This window comes from Lissotriton helveticus, chromosome 10 (assembly GCF_964261635.1).
Source record: "Lissotriton helveticus chromosome 10, aLisHel1.1, whole genome shotgun sequence".
NCBI classification, from domain to species: domain Eukaryota; kingdom Metazoa; phylum Chordata; class Amphibia; order Caudata; family Salamandridae; genus Lissotriton; species Lissotriton helveticus.
Genome location: NC_136071.1, coordinates 1205152497 through 1205176860, shown reverse-complemented (window position 1 = coordinate 1205176860; position 24364 = coordinate 1205152497). Strand labels below are relative to the sequence as shown.

Below are 24364 nucleotides of genomic sequence, written 5' to 3'. Positions count from 1 at the left end.
GTTTGTGAGATGGGGCATGATGTGTGATCAGGCACGGTTGTGAGATGGGGCACAGTGTGTGATCAGGCACGGTTGTGAGATGGGGTACGGTGTGTGATCAGGCACATTTGTAGGATGGGGCATGGTGTGTGATCAGGCACGGTTGTGAGATGGGGCACGGTGTGTGATCAGGCATGGTTGTGAGATGGGGCACGGTGTGTGATCAGGCACGTTGTGAGATGGGACATGGTGTGTGATCAGGCACGGTTGTGAGATGGGGCACGGTGTGTGATCAGGCACGGTTGTGAGATGGGGTACGGTGTGTGATCAGGCACATTTGTAGGATGGGGCATGGTGTGTGATCAGGCACGGTTGTGAGAAGGGACATGGTGTGTGATCAGGCAAGGTGTACGATAGGTATGATGTGTGATCAGGCATGGTGTACGATGGGACACAGTGTATATTCAGACACAATGTATGATTACATACAGTGTGTGATGAGGCATGGTGTACAGTGAGGTATGTTGAGACAAGAGTGTGAGAAGGGGCGGTGTAAGTTGAGAAAGGATGTGTGATCAGAGATGGTGTAGAATGGAACACAATGTGATCAGCCATGAAGTATGTTGCAAAGCAGAATGTGATAAGGCACGGTTGTGAGATGGGGCACGGTGTGTGATCAGGCACGTTTGTGAGATGGGGCATGATGTGTGATCAGGCACGGTTGTGAGATGGGGCACAGTGTGTGATCAGGCACGGTTGTGAGATGGGGCACGGTGTGTGATCAGGCACGTTTGTGAGATGGGGCATGATGTGTGATCAGGCACGGTTGTGAGATGGGGCACAGTGTGTGATCAGGCACGGTTGTGAGATGGGGTACGGTGTGTGATCAGGCACATTTGTAGGATGGGGCATGGTGTGTGATCAGGCACGGTTGTGAGATGGGGCACGGTGTGTGATCAGGCATGGTTGTGAGATGGGGCACGGTGTGTGATCAGGCACGTTGTGAGGTGGGACATGGTGTGTGATCAGGCACGGTTGTGAGATGGGGCACGGTGTGTGATCAGGCACAGTTGTGAGATGGTAAATGGTGTGTGATCAGGCATGGTTGTGAGATGGTACATGGTGTGTGATCAGGCACAGTTGTGAGAAGGGACATGGTGTGTGATCAGACATGGTTGTGAGATGGGGCACGGTGTGTGATCAGGCATGTTTGTGAGATGGGGCATGATGTGTGATCAGGCACGTTTGTGAGATGGGGTACGGTGTGTGATCAGGCACATTTGTAGGATGGGGCATGGTGTGTGATCAGGCACGGTTGTGAGATGGGGCACGGTGTGTGATCAGGCACGATTGTAAGATGGCGCATGGTGTGTCATCAGGCACGGTTTTGAGATGGGGCACGGTGTGTGATCAGGCACAGTTGTGAGAAGGGACAGAGTATGTGATCAGGCACGGTTGTGAGAAGGGACATGGTGTGTGATCAGGCACGGTTGTGAGATGGGGCACTGTGTGTGATCAGGCACGGTTGTGAGAAGGGACATGTGTGGGATCAGGCACAGTTGTCAGATGGGACACGGTGTGTGATCAGGCACGGTTGGCAGATGGGGCACGGTGTGTGATCAGGCATGGTTGTGAGATGTGACACAGTGTGTGAACAGGCACGGTTGTGATATGGGACATGGTGTGTGATGTACTTCTACTGATTGCCAAGATAAGCCGTACACGTGTGCGTCCAGCGTGAACTCACCAGCGTCCTTGGGGTGGGCATCTTAGCAGGATCTGTATGCAGAGACTTGATGACGAAGATCAGGGCTGGAGAACCCAATATGACCAGAGCGAGTACAAGGCAACCAAGAATCAAGCCCATGGATAAGAAGTCTGGGAACAAAAAACAAACAGAGGACATGACAGCGGGGTGCAGACGTGATGAGGATTGCTGAATCGTTTGACAACCGTTAGCGCTTGCGACTAGGCCGTACCGTTGCCTACCCCATCACATTCACAGCCCCACCACAGCTTTGGAGGGCAATGAACTCAACAGATCAACTAACAACTTTGTATCCATAATGCGGGCAGAACTCCTGCTAAATGTATGTCTGATCGTGGACAATGATCCATATCAACAAACCTTCCCATGAAACGTATCGTTTGGCATTATACGTGCTCCTCCTGCATTTAAGTGTGATTCTCTCATTCGTCCCACATCTCCTCACCATGAGATTTGCAAATGCGATCATTCATTATTCATCTTAGTCAGTTTAGAAATTGTTATTAAAGATTGCATAAGTGCTGGTGGGATCTGAATCTTGCCATGTTCAGACAATTGGCTAATGTTGTTACCGGAGAAACACTGTGGCATCAGGTGCCCTGGTTAACAGTAGAGTGGACCATGCCGAAGGACACTTCTGGGACGGTGGACTCACCAGCGACAGTAATATCAATGTGCACCAGAGACGCGAGCCCTGCTTGCCTTCAGCCTTAGGAAACAGGATTCCATCACAGTCGGACTCATGACCATCAAGAACTGATTGGTACTCAAAGCTCTCCGCCCCACTGATGGAAGCCGCTCCTTATATGATATATCGAAAGGAGATATATCTTGCAAAGAGTCCGGGGGTTCCCTAAGGAGGACAGGGGCTTGCTCTAGCAAACCCCAAGTTGCTATTTTTGTGGTAGTATGTTCGTGGAGCCTTAGGCTTATCACAGAGGAGTGCTAGACATCTGCAAATGCACACAGTCAACAAGTGATGCACACAACTCAACGAGTAGATCCACGCCAAGGTATAAAGATAACACTACATTTATATAACTTTCAGCACCAAAATCAATGTGATCAGGCACTTGCGTTCCAGAAATGCAACAGAAAACAGTTGCAGAAGAACATGCGGAATCACCGTCAAATATTTACCCTGGCGGTCAATGTAGAGTTTACGACGGTAACCTGCAACACCGTCGAACAATTTAGTATCAGAAGCAATAGGGGAAATCAGGTGACGGGTAGAACTGTCTATCAGGGACTGTTGTGGTCAGTGGTAAAAGCATACAGGCTTTTGCAAGTCTGGTGCCAACAGGTACTTGGGGTCAGATTTTGGGTCTACACTCTCAGAGTAGAGGTCTTTGGGGTCCCAGGACCTGAGTAGAACAGGCAGTCCTCGATGACCTTGCCCAGGGACTCTGGACGCAGGGACACATGGAAATGTCCAAGGCGTGTGCGCCAAAGATGCTCCTCGGTTGGTTCGCCAATGAAATGCCATTCGTGTCAAGACGGTTTCTGCCACACAGTCGATGCCACCGTACAGGAGATACAGAATCACAGGAACAGAGTTGTTTCCAAAGTCAGGTGCAGGTTTTGTGGAGTGCCCTCTTGTTGGAGTGGAGACTAAAGGGATCAGTGACCAGACTGGCTCCCAATAAACCTTGGCTGCAGCAAATGAAGGACAAAGAAACCTCAAATGCTGGAGGTCATTGGGGGAGGAGAAGGGGCTCTGAACGTTGGTGAGAGCCAGCTAACAGTCTTGGGATGCTCTAGCCACTTTGCTGGGGGGAACATATCTTGTTATTCTACGATAACAACTTGTACTATGTGTTTTTCTTGTCTCCACTTTTCTGTTGGAAAATCTTCTTAGGAAACCATCGGCAAGTATTAGACCTGTTCATACAACATTATTAAATGCACCACTTCTAGGGCGTCAATATCTTACGCCTGCCTCACAGCAGGCGTAAGACTGACACAGGCCCTTTTACATAGGACTCGCCCCATGTGAAAGGATGCATTGCTGGAGTTGCGTCACTTTTGTGACACACTCCAGCAATGTGTCACTTTTGCGCCATACAGATACGTTAGAAATTCTGATATATCTGTAACTCTTTGCGACATAATGCGTCATCAGGAAATATGACGCATCAATCACGTCGCAAGGAGGGCGCAGTGAGAAGTGACGCATCGTGGCTTACACGCAACGATGCGTCACTTCTCATAAATGAGGCCCACAAGAGTACAGCACTTGACCGAAGTCTGATGGGAGACGGAGCCGCCCCCCTCCAAGACCTCTCCTCACAGCCTGGTGCCATTGGCACAGCAGAGACCCGGTGACGTCACGGCTCCATCACTGCACTTGTGACACACAGGCTTGTCTGCCTTATTCAACAAACATTGTTAAAGGCAGAGGACCACGGGCTGCCAATGATGCTACAGATGAAAGGCAACGCAACCCTGGCACAATGTGAAAGTTATCGGGTGAACTTTCACCTCCTTGATGCCCGTATTCAGGCATTAATCTGGTGATAACCGCCCCCCAGAAGGAGTTTACATCTATAATGCACTCCTTCTTCTCCTGGTATGGGGGTGGGCTTTTGTGATTGGTCCATAGAAGAGACGCGTCTCCTGCGTTTGAGATGTATATGCTTCATTCAGACAGGGCACCATTAGCAGGGCTGCAATGGGGTATTTTTGCTTCGCATCAAGACCAGGACTGACATACCTCAGACTAGCAGACAGATCCTACGGAGACCTTACAGCAGGCAGCTGGGACCGCAGGGGGCGCGCTGCAAAGGCGCCTTTTCATTCACTTCTTCGGCTTCCGTTTCTGCAGATTCATCCAAACATTCATCAGGCTCTGGGCTCCAATGGTGAGGCTATTTACATACATGCTATGGTGCTATCGATTATCCATCGCAGTCTGTTCATCTCCATGAACCACTGTGGGGGTCTCCGCAGCCGTGAGCCGGTTCCACAGCGGGGTCACAGAGGGGCCCGGGCCCTGAAGGTGGCGCCATGTTCTGTACTCAAGCACCAATGGCTGCCCCAGGCTGTTGGCCAATCAGAGGGGCCCGTAGGACTGACCAGACTGGACTGACCAAGATACAGCAAATGGGAGGGGGCAGATTACAAGCCCCTTGCGCCTCATTTACGCCACCGTTGCGTCACTTTTGTGACGCAGCGGCGGCGCAAAGCCAGCGCCATGGTGCGGGGTATATATAACGTGACACATCTGGGAGATGCATCATGTTGTAAAGCCCTGCGCCAGAAGGAGGCGTTCCTGCGCATGGGCGGGGGGGGGCGTTCCGACACAGGAACTCCTCCTAAAAGTGGCTGAGTGAAATCTGCACGATTTCACTCAGTCCATTTTGAGCCCATGCTGCGTCAAGACCCTGCGCCTGCTTGAAGCAGGCGTAAAGATTGACGCAGCATTGTACATATAGGGCACCCCTGAGCCTTGCTGGAGCTGCGTCGCCCTTGCGACGCAACTCCAGCAATGCGCCGCCTTTACGGCACAGACGCATCACGTATCTGTCCGTTTTTGCCCCATGGTGCGCCGCATTGTAAATGCGACGCATCCATGTTGTCGGAGCCGTGACGCACAATAACTGGCGCATCCCTGCTGATATGCAGGGATGCGCCACTTACTGTAAATCTGCCGCAGAGTCCTCTGCTGCGAGTGGAAAATGAGCATTAATGTTCATATATCAGGCTTAGCCAGTCTGTCCAACCCCAAAGGTGCTGCACAGAGCGACGATTCCTGGGACGGGTTCATTCAAATGCCGAAAATACCTACAAATATTCAGAGGGCGCCCCTAAAAGCTGGAGTCCACCGTAACCCAGGCAGTATTTGTGGGTATGGCAGGAGATACTAATACTTACTTGAACATTTGAATGTTGCGAGCAGCATTGAAGACAATGGAGTGGCCCAGGACCAGTAATGAGTGGCAAATCCTTCTTCTCCGGGGCCAATAATGACGGGTAAAGCCTTCTTTTCCAGGGCCAATAATGACGGGTAAAGCCTTCTTCTCCAGGGCCAATAATGATGGGTAAAGCCTTCTTTTCCAGGGCCAATAATGACTGGTAAACATTATTGGCCATGGAGATGAATGTTTACCAGTCATTATTGGCACTTACCAGTCATCATTGACCCTGGAGAAGAAGGTTTACCAGAAGAAAGCTTTACCAGACCAAGAGGGGGGCCGAGCCCAGTCTCCTCTGGTCTCTGATGGGCGTGGACGGGCCCACCCTTGGCCCGGGCTTTGCAGGCTTCACATCACCTCACTGGAACCGACGCCTCACTGCTCACACAACCAAATCCCCAAGTCCTGGATTCGACACGTTGCCTCCTCGTGGACGCGACTCCTCGCCTATCCCACGGCAGCCAGGGAGCCGGCCTCGACCTCGGCACCGACGCCTCACCTCCACAACGCCGTGCATCATCATAGACTTCGTTTTCCAAGGTACTATTTGTTTGTGGGGTCCGTGTGACTCCGCGCACGATGCTCTGCATCTCGCAGTCGGCACCATACATTGGATTTATTGCTGTCACGAAGTCGAAATAGCCCCAGGTAGAGCTATTTGTTTTCTATAAGCTTTATTTGGGAAATAACTGTTTTAACTGCTATTTTACTACAAGAATGTTGGATTTTTGTCGTTTTGGTCTTGGTGAGTTTAGATAAAGATACTTTATTTTTCTAAACTCGTGTGGTGTCCTTTTGTTGTGTTATTATTGTATTGTTGTGTGTTTTGAGTACAAATACTTTACACATTGCCTTTGGAATAAGCCTGTTTGGTCGTTCCAAGCTACCAAGGGGGCGAGCAGGGTTATCTAGAATGTGTATCCCCCGTAACCTGACTAGAAGCAAGTGTCCATATTTTGACAAAGGTGCCTATCTCTGCCAAATAGAGACCCCCAGTTCTAACACTTCTCACCTTTTTATCACAATAGCCCCTTATCTATTTATCACAAGAGTCTGTCAACAGTTTATAACACAAGCCTCTCACCTATTTATCACACAAGCCTCTTACCTATTTATCACACAAGACTCTCACTAGTTTATAACACAAGCCTCTCACCTATCACACAAGCCTCTCACCTATTTATCACATGAGCCTCTCACCTATTTATCACACGAGCCTCTCACCTATTTATCACACAAGCCTCTCGCCTATTTCTCACAGGAGCCTATCACTGATTTATAACACGGGCCTCTCACCTATCACACAAGCCTCTCACCTATTTATCACACAAGCCTCTCACCTATCACATGAGCCTCTCACCTATCACACGAATCTCTCACCTGCTTATCACATGAGCATCTCACCTGTTTATCACACGAGCCTTGCGCCTATTTATCACATGAGCCTCTCACCTATTTATCATATGAGCCTCTCACCTATTTATCATATGAACCTCTCGTCTATTTAGCACACAAGCCTCTCACTTATCACATGAGCCTCTCACCTATCACACAAACCTCTCACCTATTTATCACACGAGCCTCTCGCCTGTTTATCACACGAGCCTTGCACCTATTTATCACAGAGCCTCTCACCTATTTATCATATGAGCCTCTCACCTATTTATAATACGAACTTCTCGCCTATTTATCAGACAAGCCTCTCGCCTGTTTATCACACGAGCCTCGCACCTTTTTATCACATGAGCCTCTCACCTGTTTATCACACGAGCCTCTCACCTATTTATCACATAAGCCTCTCACCTGTTTATCACAGGAACCTCTCTCCTATCACACAAGCGTCTCACCTGTTTATCACAGGAGCCTCTCACCTATCACACAAGCCTCTCACCTATCACACAAGCCTCCCACCTGTTTATCACAAAAACCTCTCGCCTGTTTATCACATGAGCCGCTCACCTATTTATCACACAAGCCTCTCACCTATTTATAACACAAGCTTCTCACCTATCACACGAGCATCTCACTTATTTATCACACAAGCCTCTCACCTATCACACAAGCCTCTCCCTTATTTATCACCTGAGCCTCTCACTTATTTATCACACAAGCATCTCACCTATCACACAAGCCTCTCCCTTATTTATCACCTGAGCCTCTCACTAATTTATAACACAAGCCTCTTACCTATCACACAAGCCTCTCACCTAGTTATCACACAAGCCTCTCACCTATTTATCACACAAGCCTCTCACTAGTTTATAACACAAGCCTCTCACCTATCACACGAGCCTCTCACCCATTTATCACACGAGCCTCTCAACTATTTATCACACGAGCCTCTCACCTATTTATCACACAAGCCTCTCACCTATTTATCACAGGAGCCTCCCACCGATTTATAACACGGGCCTCTCACCTATAACACGAGCCTCTCACCCATTTATCACACGGGCCTCTCACCTATCACATGAGCCTCTCAAATATCACACACGCCTCTCACTTATCACACAAACCTCTCACCTGTTTATCACATGAGCCTCTAACCTGTTTATCACACTAGCCTCTCATCTGTTTATCACACGAGCCTCTCATCTGTTTATCACACGAGCCTCTCACCTATCACACAAGCCTCTCACCTACTTATCATGCGAGCCTCTCATCTGTTTATCACACAAGCCTTTCACCTGTTTATCACACGAGCCTCTCACCTATAACACGAGCCTCTCACCTATCACACGAGCCTCTCACCTGTTTATCACATGAGCCTCTCACCTGTGTATCACATGAGCCTCTCACCTGTGTATCACATGAGCCTCTCACCTATTTATCACACTAGCCTCTCACCTATCACACAAGCCTCTCACCTGTTTATCACACGCGGTTCTCACCTATCACACAAGCCTCTCACCTATTTATCACACGAGCATCTCACCTGTTTATCACATGAGCCTCGCACCTACAAAGAACTCCAGAAGATTCATGAAAAGATAGGAAAGAGGCTCTGCCATTGCAGTCTCCCTCCAGAGGTGGGAGCGGATATTTGCACCCTCCCAAGGTTGGTGAAACAGAAGGAGCTTTACCTGGTGGTCCAGAGGAGGTCATGGCGCACTTCGAGGCGCTTGAAAGCTTTCTTTGATGGAAGCTGATCCGGACGAGGACGCAGTACTCGGTGCTGCCCCTCAGGGAGCGGCGGATGGTGTAGGGGATCCGTCCACTGCACGAAGAGTCCAGGTCCTGGGCAGTAAGAAGAGAGAGTCCATCATCACAGAGGAACCAGGACAGGTAGGCCGCCTGTAGGACGGGGAGATGAGCGTCTTTGCTCTACCCATGTCTAAGCCTACTAGCAGGAGGGGAGAGGGCGACACTTACCTGTTGGACACCCCACAACAGCGAACCGGGCACTAACCACACTGACATCTCAAGGGGATTCCATCACCTGCTGCTTCAGTCGTAGGAACCGGGCAGCGGGGCAGGAGTGGGACAGGATGGAACCAGGTGGCAGGACAGGAGTGGGGTAGCATGGAACCAGTTAGTAGAGCAGGGCAGGAGCAGGAAATGTGGAAACCGGTTTGCAGGGCAGGAGTGGGACAGGATGGAACCGGATAGCAGGGCAGCCTGTTGGACTTGGCCCTTTGGCAGGTTCAGCCCTAAACCTGTTGCCTTTTCTCTGACCTGATATTAGTAGTTTTTGAAATCTGCGCACTTTAGCACTGTGTCCCAGTGTAAAGTGCGTGTGCACTCTGAGTGCATGTGATGAGATTGGCCTGCCCTCCCATAGGAATGCATGGGGGAAATGTGTGTCCATGGTAATTCCTGGTGTGAGAGGAGTGCAGGGCCGAGTTTAGTACGTGCGAACTCGTGAGAATAAATGCTGAACAATGGTGTGCGCAGATGTATGGTGACTGGTGGAGAAGTGCCACTTTTAGAAGTTGGCATTTCTGTGTGCGGTGTGTCTGCCTGCCTGATATGATTTGCATGTCTGGCTTGTGATTGACAGGGGCTGGCTGGTGTGCCTGGCTCCAGGAGCCAGGATGAGTCTGCCCGGTGGTGAATGGGGAGATCTGCATGTAGATGGGAGGGAGGAGTTGCATCTGGGACCTGAATAGGGCTGTGCCTTCCCTCCACAATGCTGGCTCCGCCCCCTGTGGTGCGTCTGAGCACCTAGCCCCACCTGACAAAGGAGAGAGGATCTGAGCACAACAAAGTGCTCCAAAGCTCCCCTATACCAGTTCTAACTGGCATCCCAGCCTAGTGCTGTGTCACAAAGGAAAAGGGTGAATAAAAGAAGGGGCTGTGACCTCATGAAAATGTTCTGTTGTGCTTGTTCTTCCTTTAGGAGGACACTCTGCCAGGAGGAACCGCTGCGGGACCCAGCTGATGTTTCCTTGGGGTCCCTGCATGCTGGCCTGCCTGGCTGCACTTTGCTGGGGCCTCCCAAGCACCAAAGAGACTTTCATTTTGCCTTTCCCAGGAATTTATGGGCACCTAGCACCTGAGAGCACTTGATTTCTATTCCTGACGAGTGCCTTTGATTTTGAAGGGCTGGCGTCTGGCAGCGCGCTGCAGAGGAGGCTGCAGAGGGAATCCAGAGCGTAGGGATTCCCCCCTATGCTGCTGACCTCGCAGGAGTCTACCCGCACTTGTCGTTACTTTGGCGGGGGCCCACCCCGCTGAATAATGCTTCATAACCGAACAGGAGCACACCCCGCATCAGTACCTTCATAGCGGGTGCCTACCCCGCATTTTTGCATCGTTGAACGGGTGCCCACCCCGCGTTGTATGTTTAAGGAGGAGGGAGCCTACCCCTCATTGTCCCCTTATTGAGGAAATCACTGCCGCGGCCGGGTTAAACAGGAAGTCAGGCAATCTTTGCCGAAAAGTGGGCTGGGCCAAGTGACCAGAAAGTCCGGGAGCCTCGCGGGCTCCCATTGCAAAGTCCCGGGTCCCAGGAGGCGGCACGGGTGAAGTGAGTTGCGGCCGGACGAAGGCTCGTTGGCGGGGCTTCCATGCTTGGAGAGAGCCAGCATCTTGAAGGGGAGCCGCTGCCCTGCCTGAAGTGACCCAGAAGAGGACGGGGTCTCGGCAGAAGCCAACCGGAAGTATGCGGGTGGACCAACGGGGCTTCTGTGCTAGTGGAGAGCCCCAAGTGTACCTGTGAGTGGAGCCTGGGCCTGGCGGGAGCCCACCCTGCCTGCAGATTGCCGTGCCTGCGCCCCAGTGCAGTCAGGAGAGCCCCGAGGGTCGGCCAGAAGAAGACTCTGCCTTGTCCCCCCAGCCCATGAAGGACCAGAGAAGTCTACAGAGGCCCCGGTGAGTGGGGGGCAGGTCAGGGGCATGGTTGGTGACAGTATTGTTATGTTATGTTATGTTATTTTTATTTGTACCGCGCACAGCTGCCCCAGCAAAGGGGCGTCCTGGCGCTTTGAAAAGGTAAACACAACACAGCACTACAAAAAGGCAGAAAGGAAAAGAGACACCTCGGAGGGGCTAAACAAATAAAAAGGTCTTGATGGCCCATCTAAACTGAAGGAGCTCGTCGATGGCCCGGATTTGCAGAGGAAGAGAATTCCACCAACTCGCCGCCAGGACTCGGAAAGAGCGGCCACCAACTCTGCTCAGTTTAAAACGCGGGACCACTGCTAGGTTCTGGCCTAGAGATCTAAGAGTGCGGGAGGGGACATAAGGAATCAGCAGATTCCCCAGGATTTGTGGGGAAGTACCCTTGAGGATTTTAAATGCAAGGCAAAGCACCTTGAATTTAATCCTCTGCTGCACAGGGAGCCAGTGGAGAGAGCGCAGGGATTTGGACACCGAGCATCGCCTAGGCAGGCCTGTCACCAGTCGGGCCGCAGCGTTTTGTACCCGCTGCAGTCGAAGAAGTTCTGACTGGTTAACCCCCGCCAGTAAAGAGCTGGCATAGTCCAACCTGGACAGCACTGATGCTTGGACCACCAGTTGTCTTGTGGGTGCATCAAAGAATTTGAGGATGGGTCGGAGTCCTCTAATGATGCCATAACAAGAAGCCGCCACCTTCTTAGTATGACAGATGAAGCTGAGAGACGGGTCAAGCCACACCCCCAAATTTTTTATCTCTGACGCTGGGAGGGGAGTCACACCGAGATCCGAAGGCCACCATTTGTCGCCCCACAAAGCCACCTGTTTACCAACCACCATAATCTCCGTCTTCTTGGTATTTAACTGGAGACAGTTGGAATTCATCCAGTTAGCCACTTCCCGCAGACCATCACAGAACCTGGGAGCCTCCAGACCTGAGTCCCCACTCAGTGTGACCGCCAGCTGCGTGTCATCTGCGTAAGAGACCATTGTCAGGCCCCACCGCTTGACGACCGCAGCCAACGGTCTCACATAAAGATTGAAAAGGGTGGGACTCAGTGATGACCCCTGTGGGACTCCCTGGTCTAACGGGTAAGATGACGACTTACCGGGCGGGATCGCCACCTGGAGTGTAAATGTAAATGTAAATGTAAATGTAACTTCCTCAAGTCGCCGAAGCAGAATCCCATCCGATACCGTGTCGAAGGCGGCACTGAGATCTAATAACAATAGTGCCGCCGTCCGAACAGCATCCAGCACGGAACGCAGGTGTTCGACCATAGAGAGAAGGGCCGTCTCCGTGCTGTGACCCGCACGGAACCCGTTCTGAGTAGGGTCAAGAATGTTAAACCTACCAAGATGGTCTGAAAGAGTGGCATTCACATGGGCCTCCGCAACTTTCGTGGCCCAAGGAAGAAGGGAGATAGGGCGGTAGTTTTCAGGTTTAAGGGGGTCGAGGATCGCCTTCTTCAAAATTGGCGTGACTACCGCCTGCTTCCATCTGACGGGAACCACTCCAGAAGAAAGGGACAGGTTGATCAGAGACAGCACCGGGGTGCGGCAGACCGGCGCCAAGATCTTAAGTTGGGCCGGTTTCAGCGGGTCTGCCGGAGATCCTGACTTGATCTTAACGCTGAGAGAGTCAAACACCTCCATAGATAAGGGGGGCAAGATGGAAAGACACTCCCCCTCGCCCGTATTGGTTCGCCCCCATTGTGTTCTGCTCCTACAGCTGCCCCGCCGGCCAGAGGGCAGCTGCACCGTGGAGGCAAGGGATGTTTCAGAGTTCCCGTGGGGGCTCATGAGGCACTAGTGGTGCCATTGCGCATTTTTACATATGCTGCACTGCCCATTAGCGGCAGCTGCGACGTGGGGGCAATATTGTTTTCAGAGTCCCAAAGTGGGGTTCCCCCAGGCACAGAGGTGCCATTGCCCATTACTACATTAGCTGCACTGCCATAGCGCCGGCAGCTGTAACGTTTGGGGGCACATTTATTTTGATAGAGTCCCACTGGGGGACAGATTGGGCCAGTGCCCATCTTTGTGATTACAGAGCTGCCCAGCAATTAGTGGGCAGCTGCCATGGTTAGGCTTGAGTAATTGCGCCTTCTGCTTTTGCTGCATGCGCGGCCAGCCCAGACATTCTGGACATTGGGCATTTGAGCCCCTGTGAGAGGCCATTTGGCCTGGGGCCAGGTTCAGGGTGTTGTGCCCCCGATTGGGGCACCCTGTTTTTATGCCAATTTATTTCCTAAGATGTTTACGCTTGTGATGCCTAATGTGAAGCTATGGTGCTTATGCATAATGTATTTATGCTCCTGAGGTTTATGCAGGAAACCTTTTATACCTAATGCTACTGTGATGATGCTGAGGTCATTATTGTGCCAGTAATTACTGGTTGTGGTCGACGTCTATGATAAATGTTACTTTTACTCTTTCTTCTAAGTGATGATGCTGACGGTGGTCCATGTGGCCCTGTCCTGTGTATATAATCCCCTGGAAATACTGCCCAGTGCCAGTTGGCACAATCTACATTGCATGATTACTATTCTAATGTGTTTCTTGTAATACAAAGGCTATTTATTTTTATATACAACCTTGTGTGGAGTTCCTTTTTGTGGTGTGCCTAGTGTGTTGCTGCTGTTGTGTGTGTGTTGTGCAAACGCTTTACACATTGCCTCCGGGATAAGCCTGACTGCTTGTGCCTAGCTACCAAGGGGGTGAGCAGGGGTTATCTTTGGCGTGTAACTCCCTTGCCCTGACTAGAGTGGTGGTCTCTGCCTGGTTTTGGCGCAAGCCGTAGCCAACCAGAAAACCCATTTCTGACAAAGCCTATCTGTGTCACACCTGCACCACGTGATGCCGCCTCCCCGTGGTTAGCCTCATGGCACATGGTCCCTGTGCTATGAGGCAAACCACGTGCTTTGAGGGACATCATTCCAAGTTGTTACCTTGCAGTTGTGTCAGTCTACACTTCACTCTAGAGTCACTGACGCGGTGCACTGTGCTCTGAATGCATTTGTATAACATAGCGCCAACTGTGTTCAAACAACCGCTTTGCACTGCTGGGCAAGAACCCCGCTGCCTCAAACTCTAAATACAGACCTTGGAGTTAGGCGAGCATGGTTTTTGCTGTAGGGGGCAGGCTTAGGACCCTCACTCACTTGGTGAGGGCCCCCAGAGCACAGCAGTGTGTGGCCATGGTGTCGTCATGTCTCCCACCCCCCTCCTCTGCCCCCCCCACTCACATGATCCACTTGCCGGGCTCCTTCATATATGGTGATGTTGCATTTCATCTTTTGCAGCACCTCGTGCACCCTCTGGGGGGTGCCCTTTGCATTCTTGAGGGGTGTGAACCTGGTGCCCACGTCCACCAGCAACTCCTGCCCCTGGACTCGCAGCACCACCTCTGGGGGGCCCAGGGTCACTGCAGACAGGGGAGAAATTAAGTCAATAAAAAGAGGCAGAGACAATAAGCTAGAGGTAAGTGAAAGGTAAAGACAATATTTTAGAAATTTTAAAAAAAGAGAGAAAAGGTTTAAAAAATATCAGATGGAACGGATGTAATACGAACTATTTGACATTCCTGACAGAGTTTACCAAATTAGGCTGCTGCACCTTCTATGTTTACTTTCACGCAGCGATGCGTCATTTCTCATAAATGAGGCCCTTGGAACTCAAAAGAGGTCCACATAAAAGAATATATATATAACTTACTACATAAAAAATATCCGTAGGACATTAAAAGGCAGCAACTACATATACAAATTTTCCAACGCATGGCAGCTTCAACAAATAAAGTTTGGGATTAGCAGCAATAGGATTAAGGTAACAAAGCATATCTCTAATTGTGCAAAGAGTATTTAGGTAGCAGCCAGTTCTTGAGCAGAATACGATTGAAAGTCCAGCTTCAGCAGAAATTTGAGTTTAAAATTAGCGGCCAGTTCAGTTTTTGGATTAAAAAGAAAGTCGCGGGCTGCAGCCACATCTTTAACACCATTTTGTAAAAACATCGGCCGAAGCCAGCGGCAACGACTCTAAATCAATGCTGGAAATACAAACAATTCAGAAAAGGGGGTGGTGATGAACAGAGTGTCTGAATTAAGCAGACCACTCTTACCCAGTCCAAAGATCAGGGCTTGATCCATCACCGTTATTTAGCTCACTGCCCCATCCCAGCTCAGAACCTGGCTATATGCAAATTAGTCTGTCCCTGTCCCAGTGCATCATGGGAACAGGGCAGACCAAACTACCAAGCCAATTCTTCACCAGAAAGGAGACAAGCTACCGGGGACCGGTTTCTGGCATTTCAGCCTCGTCGGCCCGGCTTGCTTGAATCCTGATGGAGCAGTGAGCAAGGGACTCATGTCTGAGTATACCCTGCCACACCTATAATGGCCAAAAACGATTCAGAAAAGGGGGTGGTGATGAACAGAGTGTCTGAATTAAGCAGACCACTCTTACCCAGTCCAAAGATCAGGGCTTGATCCATCACCGTTATTTAGCTCACTGCCCCATCCCAGCTCAGAACCTGGCTATATGCAAATTAGTCTGTCCCTGGCCCAGTGCATCATGGGAACAGGGCAGACCAAACTACCAAGCCAATTCTTCACCAGAAAGGAGACAAGCTACCGGGGACCGGTTTCTGGCATTTCAGCCTCGTCGGCCCGGCTTGCTTGAATCCTGATGGAGCAGTGAGCAAGGGACTCATGTCTGAGTATACCCTGCCACACCTATAGTGGCCAAAAACGATTCAGAAAAGGGGGTGTTGATGAACAGAGTGTCTGAATTAAGCAGACCACTCTTACCCAGTCCAAAGATCAGGGCTTGATCCATCACCGTTATTTAGCTCACTGCCCCATCCCAGCTCAGAACCTGGCTATATGCAAATTAGTCTGTCCCTGGCCCAGTGCATCATGGGAACAGGGCAGACCAAACTACCAAGCCAATTCGTCACCAGAAAGGAGACAAGCTACCGGGGACCGGTTTCTGGCATTTCAGCCTCGTCGGCCCGGCTTGCTTGAATCCTGATGGAGCAGTGAGCAAGGGACTCATGTCTGAGTATACCCTGCCACACCTATAGTGGCCAAAAACGATTCAGAAAAGGGGGTGGTGATGAACAGAGTGTCTGAATTAAGCAGACCACTCTTACCCAGTCCAAAGATCAGGGCTTGATCCATCACCGTTATTTAGCTCACTGCCCCATCCCAGCTCAGAACCTGGCTATATGCAAATTAGTCTGTCCCTGGCCCAGTGCATCATGGGAACAGGGCAGACCAAACTACCAAGCCAATTCTTCACCAGAAAGGAGACAAGCTACCGGGGACCGGTTTCTGGCATTTCAGCCTCGTCGGCCCGGCTTGCTTGAATCCTGATGGAGCAGTGAGCAAGGGACTCATGTCTGAGTATACCCTGCCACACCTATAGTGGCCAAAAACGATTCAGAAAAGGGGGTGTTGATGAACAGAGTGTCTGAATTAAGCAGACCACTCTTACCCAGTCCAAAGATCAGGGCTTGATCCATCACCGTTATTTAGCTCACTGCCCCCTCCCAGCTCAGAACCTGGCTATATGCAAATTAGTCTGTCCCTGGCCCAGTGCATCATGGGAACAGGGCAGACCAAACTACCAAGCCAATTCTTCACCAGAAAGGAGACAAGCTACCGGGGACCGGTTTCTGGCATTTCAGCCTCGTCGGCCCGGCTTGCTTGAATCCTGATGGAGCAGTGAGCAAGGGACTCATGTCTGAGTATACCCTGCCACACCTATAGTGGCCAAAAACGATTCAGAAAAGGGGGTGGTGATGAACAGAGTGTCTGAATTAAGCAGACCACTCTTACCCAGTCCAAAGATCAGGGCTTGATCCATCACCGTTATTTAGCTCACTGCCCCATCCCAGCTCAGAACCTGGCTATATGCAAATTAGTCTGTCCCTGGCCCAGTGCATCATGGGAACAGGGCAGACCAAACTACCAAGCCAATTCTTCACCAGAAAGGAGACAAGCTACCGGGGACCGGTTTCTGGCATTTCAGCCTCGTCGGCCCGGCTTGCTTGAATCCTGATGGAGCAGTGAGCAAGGGACAAACAAGACATGATCCAGACTCTGAATGCTCAACTCCCAAAAACGACATATTTTTCAATTTTTCATGTTCTGGGACCAGCTTACTGTTATATCATTTAAAGGTAAAAGATTAATGCGGCTTAAGGTGAGCCAACGTCGAATTCCATAATTCGGCATAATTCAGATTTTAAGGCTAACGCTCTAGGACGCCCTCTCAGAGATGTTTCCTTTCTTTACCTGGTGCCTCTACTGCTGAAACCAAACCCAGTCCGACTCACCGGGCCGTAGTGTCTGCTAAACTCAGGAAGGAAGAGACGTGATGTGGCATCGCTGTCTTCCCTTTCTATTTGTGAATGACTCATTGATGTGATGCATACTTCCACTGGCACATGATTGGCTGTGTGCTCTTTTTAGGTCGAGCCTGAGTCAGCGTGTATGCGCTGCACTGCGACGCTTCTTGTAAGCACTCTAAACTATTCTGTGTGGGTCTGACTCCTCTCATGCATAGGATTGGCTTATTATGTGTGTCTCTCAATAGTGAAAGCACACATGTGGCCAAAGGCGGGTGCATGTCCCATCTTTTTTTTTTTATGTTCACTCCCATGGCGTTTTACTCTCGGGAGCGAGCAGAGGCGCGCAGGAGGGCAGCTGCATTCCTCGTGGGTCAGGTTACACAACATGCCGTGCTTTCGCTAGTTTTACAAGCAGGACTGACAAAACGTGGATGTAAGTAAAAGTCTGAAATGTTTTGGCTTCTCACAATACCCAAAACAATAACTTAGAGTGAGGAAATGTCCTTGGTACTTGTCCCTTTCCCCATTAAAATATAAAAAAATACGTGGACAAGTCCTATAGCAGGTTCAGTTCAAGGTTGTTCACCTGTACCCTAGTAGAGGAACGCTGACAACAGGTCGTTGTTATATGAAACCCCTCACCCACCTACCTAGTAGGTGGCACGCTTCATCATCGGGGTCCAGCTGGATTGCCGAATGCAATTCAGCTGTGCTTCGACGCCTCTTTACAGCGGAGCCGGTTGATTGTGCAAAGTGAAGTGCTATGTGAAGTGAAATTAAATGATAAAAATGCCTATAGGAAATGCCCTTCTAAAAGTTTTAATGAAAGGATCCTAGGGCAAGAGTAAAAACATAGGTGGGATATATGTGAGGTATAGATAAGCCTCAATATCCCTAAATAGGTGTAGGTCAAATAGTTTCATCCTTCTACGCTAATCGTGAGGCTTTCTTCAGGACCAAGAATAGTGTAGGTGGCACAAAAAGGTTATGGGAGCCCACCCATTGGCGGGATCCGGTCCACGATCTAGGTAACGGTGGCACTATCCTGAGGAAAAATGGTCCACAGTACAGGAAGTCCCCCGTGTGACTGGATCCATGAATCCTCACACACGAGAAGTTTAAATATTCTTCTCGCTGGATCTGTAAGTAACCTGATCCACTACACTCACAGCCCACTTTAGGGCGTGCACTGATATATACACTGCGGTGGCCTACCATAACCTTTTTGAGTGAGGGGGACTAGAAAATAAAAAAATAAAGAAAACCTACCTGCTGGTCGCATCGCCAGCCGCCGCCTCTCCTCGACACAGAAAGCACCCGGGCTCCTATGATCCCTAGGCCAATGACAACGCAGCAACATAGCATTGTGATTGGTTCCCCCAAGCCAATCACAACTCTGCATTGCTGCACTGTGATTGGTCTGAGCGCTGTGGATCAACGCTCGGATAGAGACAGGGAGCCTGTGTATATTCCCCACCAGGCTGTGTAAAGCAGCCTGATGGGGGACATACAAAGCGACATGACTATTTGGCCGGTCAAACATTCATGTGCGCTTCGAAGGTGCTCACCAGTCCTCCCCTGGCCCCTGCTCTGGACAGCCCCGCCCCTCCCGAATGTAGGTAGGAAGGGAAAAAAGAAAATCATAATAACCTTTTATTATAATTTTATTTTTCCTCTGCACTGCCCTTAAAGCAGTGGGGCGACGCTCCTCCACATTAGCGGCGGAGTCGCCCCTGCGCATTCCTGTCCTTTCTCCTTGCGCTTGCGGCATTTCGGCAGCCGAGCGTCAATGTAAGCACCTTTGCACCATGGTGCAAGGGTGCCTCCATTGCATACAGGATTCGATTAGTGCAGGAAGGAACACCTTCCGGCACACAAGCAACCGTGAGAGGGAGAATGCAGCACATATGGACAGAGTTAAAAATGAGGAGAAATAAAGTAATCCCTCGTTACACTTTTATCGGAAGGCGACGGAGCAATTAGAGCTGCAACGCCTTACTCACGATTTATGAGGACAGTAAAAAGCCACGCAGAGTAGCTTTGCGTGGCTTCATTAATCTTAATGAGAGCCCTGGGTCACACATGCACCACATGGTGCAAAAGTGATGCATGGCTCTCATAAATAAGCCCCTGCATGCGCCTTTACTTGATAGTAAAGTGGGTTGTTGGGATCCCCACGGCCCTGGTGCACCGTAGAAGAGGTGTCTGCTGATCTACAATGAACACTTCAACCACACTTGGTCTGTAGGAGTGTAATTGGATACTACAAGTGAGCTATAGAGACAAGAAGCCTAGTTCCACTCTACCAAACGCTGAGATCGGCGCCTTGGCGTCATGCATGGACCCTTGGCGCCAGCTCCTGTCATTGGCGGGCCCCATAGGCTGAGTGGCAGGGGCAAGGCTGCGTATTGTGTCCTACGCAGATGACATGCAGCTGGTCATCTCCCTATCGCGTGCACCCGGTCTCGCTGCAGACAGCTTCAGAGCATGTATGCAGGAGCTTGCCTCCTGGATGTCGACCAACTGCCTGAGGCTGAATGGAAGCAAAACGGAGGTGCTCGTGGTGGGGGGGGGGGGGCCCGACTGTGTGGTCATCGGCGTGGTGGCCTTCCTGTCTGGGTCCGGTTCCTACGCCATGTCAGCATGCAAAAAATGTGGGCGTATGGCTCGATGCTGAACTAACTTTTGTGCCCCACATCAGCTGGGTGGTGGGGGTGTGCTTTGGTGTCCTGAAAAGCCTTCGGAAGGACATGAAACTCCTTCCTACGGAGGCTAGACGGACACTGGTGCATGCCCTTGTCACCGCCCGACTGGTTTATGGGAATCTCCTTTATTTGGGCACTTCGGTGAGGAGCCTTGATCGCCTACAGGTGATACAAAACGCTGCTGCCCGTTTGGTCCTGAGGCTGCCTAGAAGAACGGCCTCTAAGGCCGCACTGCAGGCACTTCACTGGCTTCCGGTGAGGAGCAGAATCAAGTTCAAGGCCCTGTGCACATGCCACCGGTTTATTGCTGGCAAAGACCGGAGCCGTTACAGAGCCTTGTTACTCTGTATAAGCCCACTCGGGCCCTAAGATCTTCTGGCTCCGGTCTTCTGGTAGTTCCCAAAGTAAAAAGGGCGCGCATGGGGGGGCAGGTCTTTCCGATTTCTGGCAGCCAGAAGCTGGAATAAGCTCCCGATGGAACTGCGCCTCGAACCGCTAGAGTCGAAGTTTAGGGGTAAACTTAAAACCCATCTATTCGTGCAGTAGGCTGGCGGTGTAGACTGCTGCGGCAATGCTGATTCCATTCACTATAGCGCGGGGACACGCCGATGTGCGTAACCAGGCGCTCTACAAGCCTCCCTATTATTATTATTATTAAGAAGCAGACAGAGGCAAAGGGTGAGATTCAGGGCACAAGTCCCAAAAAAAAGAAGTGGGGAGACGCTGTCACCGGAAGTGACGTCACGACAGGAAGACCGGAAGTGATGTCACGGCAGGAAGTGATGTCACGAAAGGTGGCTTGCACCATCGGGCTCATTGCCTCCCCTCGCTCACCCCTTAGATGCGACTGCATCTGAGAAGCCAGCGCGTGAGCAGCGTGCTGCGCGCTCCGATCTCGTCCCGGAGAGGCCAAAGAGTGAAGTCCAGCTGTTTGGCAGGGGGGACGGCGTCCACCCGGTAAAATAAGTGGGGGGGTGCCGTCCACCCGCGTGGTACCCCGACTCGAGCCCTGGTGAGATCAGAGGTGGGGACTAGAAGCCTCACTGCTCCCATGATCCTCTGCACTAACAACTATTACTTGCCTTTCACCTTGTTATTCCCGCTCCTATTTGATTGGGGCAGTTACCATTATTTTATACCCTCTGCTGAGTTCATTACCCACTGTTAACACACTGAGCAGAGGTCGGTAACCCTCAGTTAAAGATTCTCATCGTCTGAACCCAGGTGGCCAGGGCAGGCAGTCCCGAGCTGGCTCTGTCGAAGGGCGGTCGGGCTCCCGCCCCCTCACACTCGGATAGATTTCATGTCTAAAGAGCCTAGACGCAGTTTGGGTCTTGCATGGGAATCGCAGCCCAGGGCACTGATCTCCTGCGTGTCCACTGTCTCAAACTGACCCTCACGCTTCTTGCGTGACTCCATAGCCGTGTTGTCTCCCACACCGTGCACAGTCAGACACGGATCAGGCATTCCCTTTTTTTTCAAGATTATCAACTGTTTTATACCTTGTACTGATTCTGTTCATTTAATGCCCATTAGTCAATAAAAAGTAGCGGTGAGTGTAACTTGTGTAATTCCGTGTAGCGTAATCAAGCAGAATTACCTAAGAATTCCCTGAGATTCCGCGTGAGTTACACCAGGAGAGTCATTCTGGGTTTAGCGCTATTTCTTAGGGAAAAAATGGACCCTCGAGTCCAAAATGAACAAAAGATGCATTTAGCTCGAAGATAAGAGTGAAATGCAATAGAATTTGAATAACGATCAGCCTCTCGCGTTCGCTAAATGTGCTCTTGAGGTAGGATTTCCCCTTAACTTACTACCAGCTCTTAGCAATACCGTCTTAGTTCAAAATGCGCCCCTGCGCTAAGAAACAGCGCGAAGTGCAGCGGAATACAAACACCGACTGCAAGCTACTCACTCCTGCTAAATGTGTTCTCGTTGTAGGGTTTCCACCCAAAATTACTCTAAATGACGTGAGTAGGAGTAATCGCGTAATTATTGGTAATTCTGCATCAAAGAGCAACGCAGGTAATACGGAAATTACTAGGATGACTCCAGTTTAATTGAAATTCTGTCCAGCCTAATAAAAATCTGAATAAAGTAATGTTTGCCCGTGGGGCATGTACTCACTGCCCTTCATGAAAGGTCGCCACCAACTCATTGGAAGCCGATGGTTGCTGGCATTTGGGCCGCCCGGCTCCTATAGTTGTTCAGTGACTAGCCTTGGGTAAGCTCATTTATTATCGAACTTTAACAAATCATTTATGTAAGAAATGTTGAGTGTTTATGTGCCCTAGAATACTGTACAGAACAGGATAGACATTTTCCAATAGCGAATTTATAACAATGACCAATATATCATAGGGATGACTACAAATATACATGTGTGCATATAGGCACACATAAGGATAGATATACATATATGTACTGAGTATAAACACATATGTATATGAACATCTAAATTATCCATAATAATAGAGAAGGGACATTCTATATCCTTAATGTCCCAGGAAAGAAATATTAATAGTTCATTATGGCATCCATTGGACAAAGGATATCATTTATGCTCTTAAAGAAACTCCCGAATCCTGAAGTTTATTATAACAATTGGTATAGAGAAATCAGTGAATCCATAGCTTCATTAAAGAAACGCACCATTTAAAAAAATATATAAACAGAGCCCTTTACAAACATATACAGAAACTGTGAGGATAAATGCAGGGAACCTAGAAAACTTGGTAGTTTTCATTATTAGAAAAAACACCAGATCAAAATGGCTATGCCAGTAGAATTGAAAATGAATGGATGAGATATATAAAAAACAGTGAAATAATATGAAATTTTACTAGTGCGCATCTCCCTTCATTTTCAGAAACACCTCTGGGTTTGTGTCTGACTGAGACCGTTTGCGAGTATTTGGAGACGAGATAAAATTGCACGTGTAGCTCAAAAATTAATCAGTGACTGCTTTTTATTATTTTTGATTCTTCTATTGGGTTTGGGACCTTCAATAAAATGTGAGTTCTAAACACCCTCTGAGAGACTTTATGAGCCTCAGCATGCCTCTGATAGTTCTCCGACTATCAATATCTTCGTTTCCTGGTTGAAGGAATGTGTGAAATATAAGCATTAAGTTGGGAATGGTTGATTGTGGTCATAGATGTTAACTTGGCTGGTAACCCCGATAAGGTGGGGACACTTACTAATAATATAAAGGGATATCAAAACGGAGTAAAAACTTATGAACTGATAAACAGAATAGGATATTTGACTCATTGGTGCTTAGACTAAATGTGCAGGAAATAAAAAAAATTATAGAAAAATTGTAATATATAACAAGATATTCTTGGAAGTAGGAATATTAGGTTTACTTGTTTTTATGTTTTATATCGGTAAATCTGTTTTAATTAGACTATGGGAGTAATTAACCTATCCTGAAGAAGGTCGCCTTGAACACGGGGTACCCACCGAAACGTGTTGATGCATAACTAACATCAAATCTGGAAGACATTGAAGAACACAGTACATATTAATGATTTAATGATACCCTGTGATATAACCAATGACCTAGAAAGATTGGTGACTGAAAAGACACATGTGATGGTCTCCCATTCTCTCCTTGTCTATATTTATATATTTGTATAAAAAGTTGTTTTGTATTGTAGAAGAGAGCTCCTCCTCTTTAATAGAAAGGTATTCATAATGATGAATTTTAAATATTTGTGTTTTATGTATTTTATTAGTATGACCTTTGATATTGCAACATTTGTTTTTTATAATCTCTTCTCAGATTATATTGGATATATGAATAAAGGAATACTTTAAAAAATATAAAATAACATATAGTGTGGTGTTGAAACTTAATGCTATCAGGGTTGAGTATGAAATATTGAATGAGACTGAAACCTGTGTGTGGGGTTAGTTTGAGTTTTGTTATAGAAGCCCAACAGGAGTTTTAATTTGACTAATAGTCTGCAGTGGTGCCCTGTCCCTTTGGGTAAGGGGGGCCCCCTCTTTGCTTTTTGTGAAATGTCCCTAGTGCTGAACAGGAGAGGTGGGGGAGCTGCTTTTAATGCTGAAATGGTGCTGTGGGGGGGAAAAGACGCAAAACACAACGGGGCCACTGCCGATGAACCTTGGATGGAGTTCCCTCTAGGTGCAGCATCGAGAGCAGGTGAAGGTTGCTTGACTGGCAAACAACAAAAGTTGGCAGCGGCAAGCACAGCAGATGAGTAGTTCGACATCCGAGTGTCCCAGGCAACACAGTAGCTGCCTGTAACTTCATGGAACCATTACATTGAAAACACCT

The 24364-nt window shown here is 49.3% G+C and overlaps 1 protein-coding gene across 2 annotated transcripts in view; it reads right to left on the bottom strand.

Annotated features, from left to right (window-relative positions):
- LOC144785692 (uncharacterized) overlaps positions 1–24364 on the bottom strand; it is a 128620-nt gene that overhangs the window by 2195 nt on the left and 102061 nt on the right. For both annotated transcript variants that reach the window (XM_078664483.1, XM_078664484.1), the window contains exons 5-7: positions 14247–14425; positions 8745–8898; positions 1727–1857 (exon numbers count right to left, since the gene is read on the bottom strand). In XM_078664483.1, coding sequence (XP_078520609.1) covers positions 1727–1857; positions 8745–8898; positions 14247–14425 — 464 coding nt within the window. The remainder of the gene's footprint in view (positions 1–1726; positions 1858–8744; positions 8899–14246; positions 14426–24364) is intronic.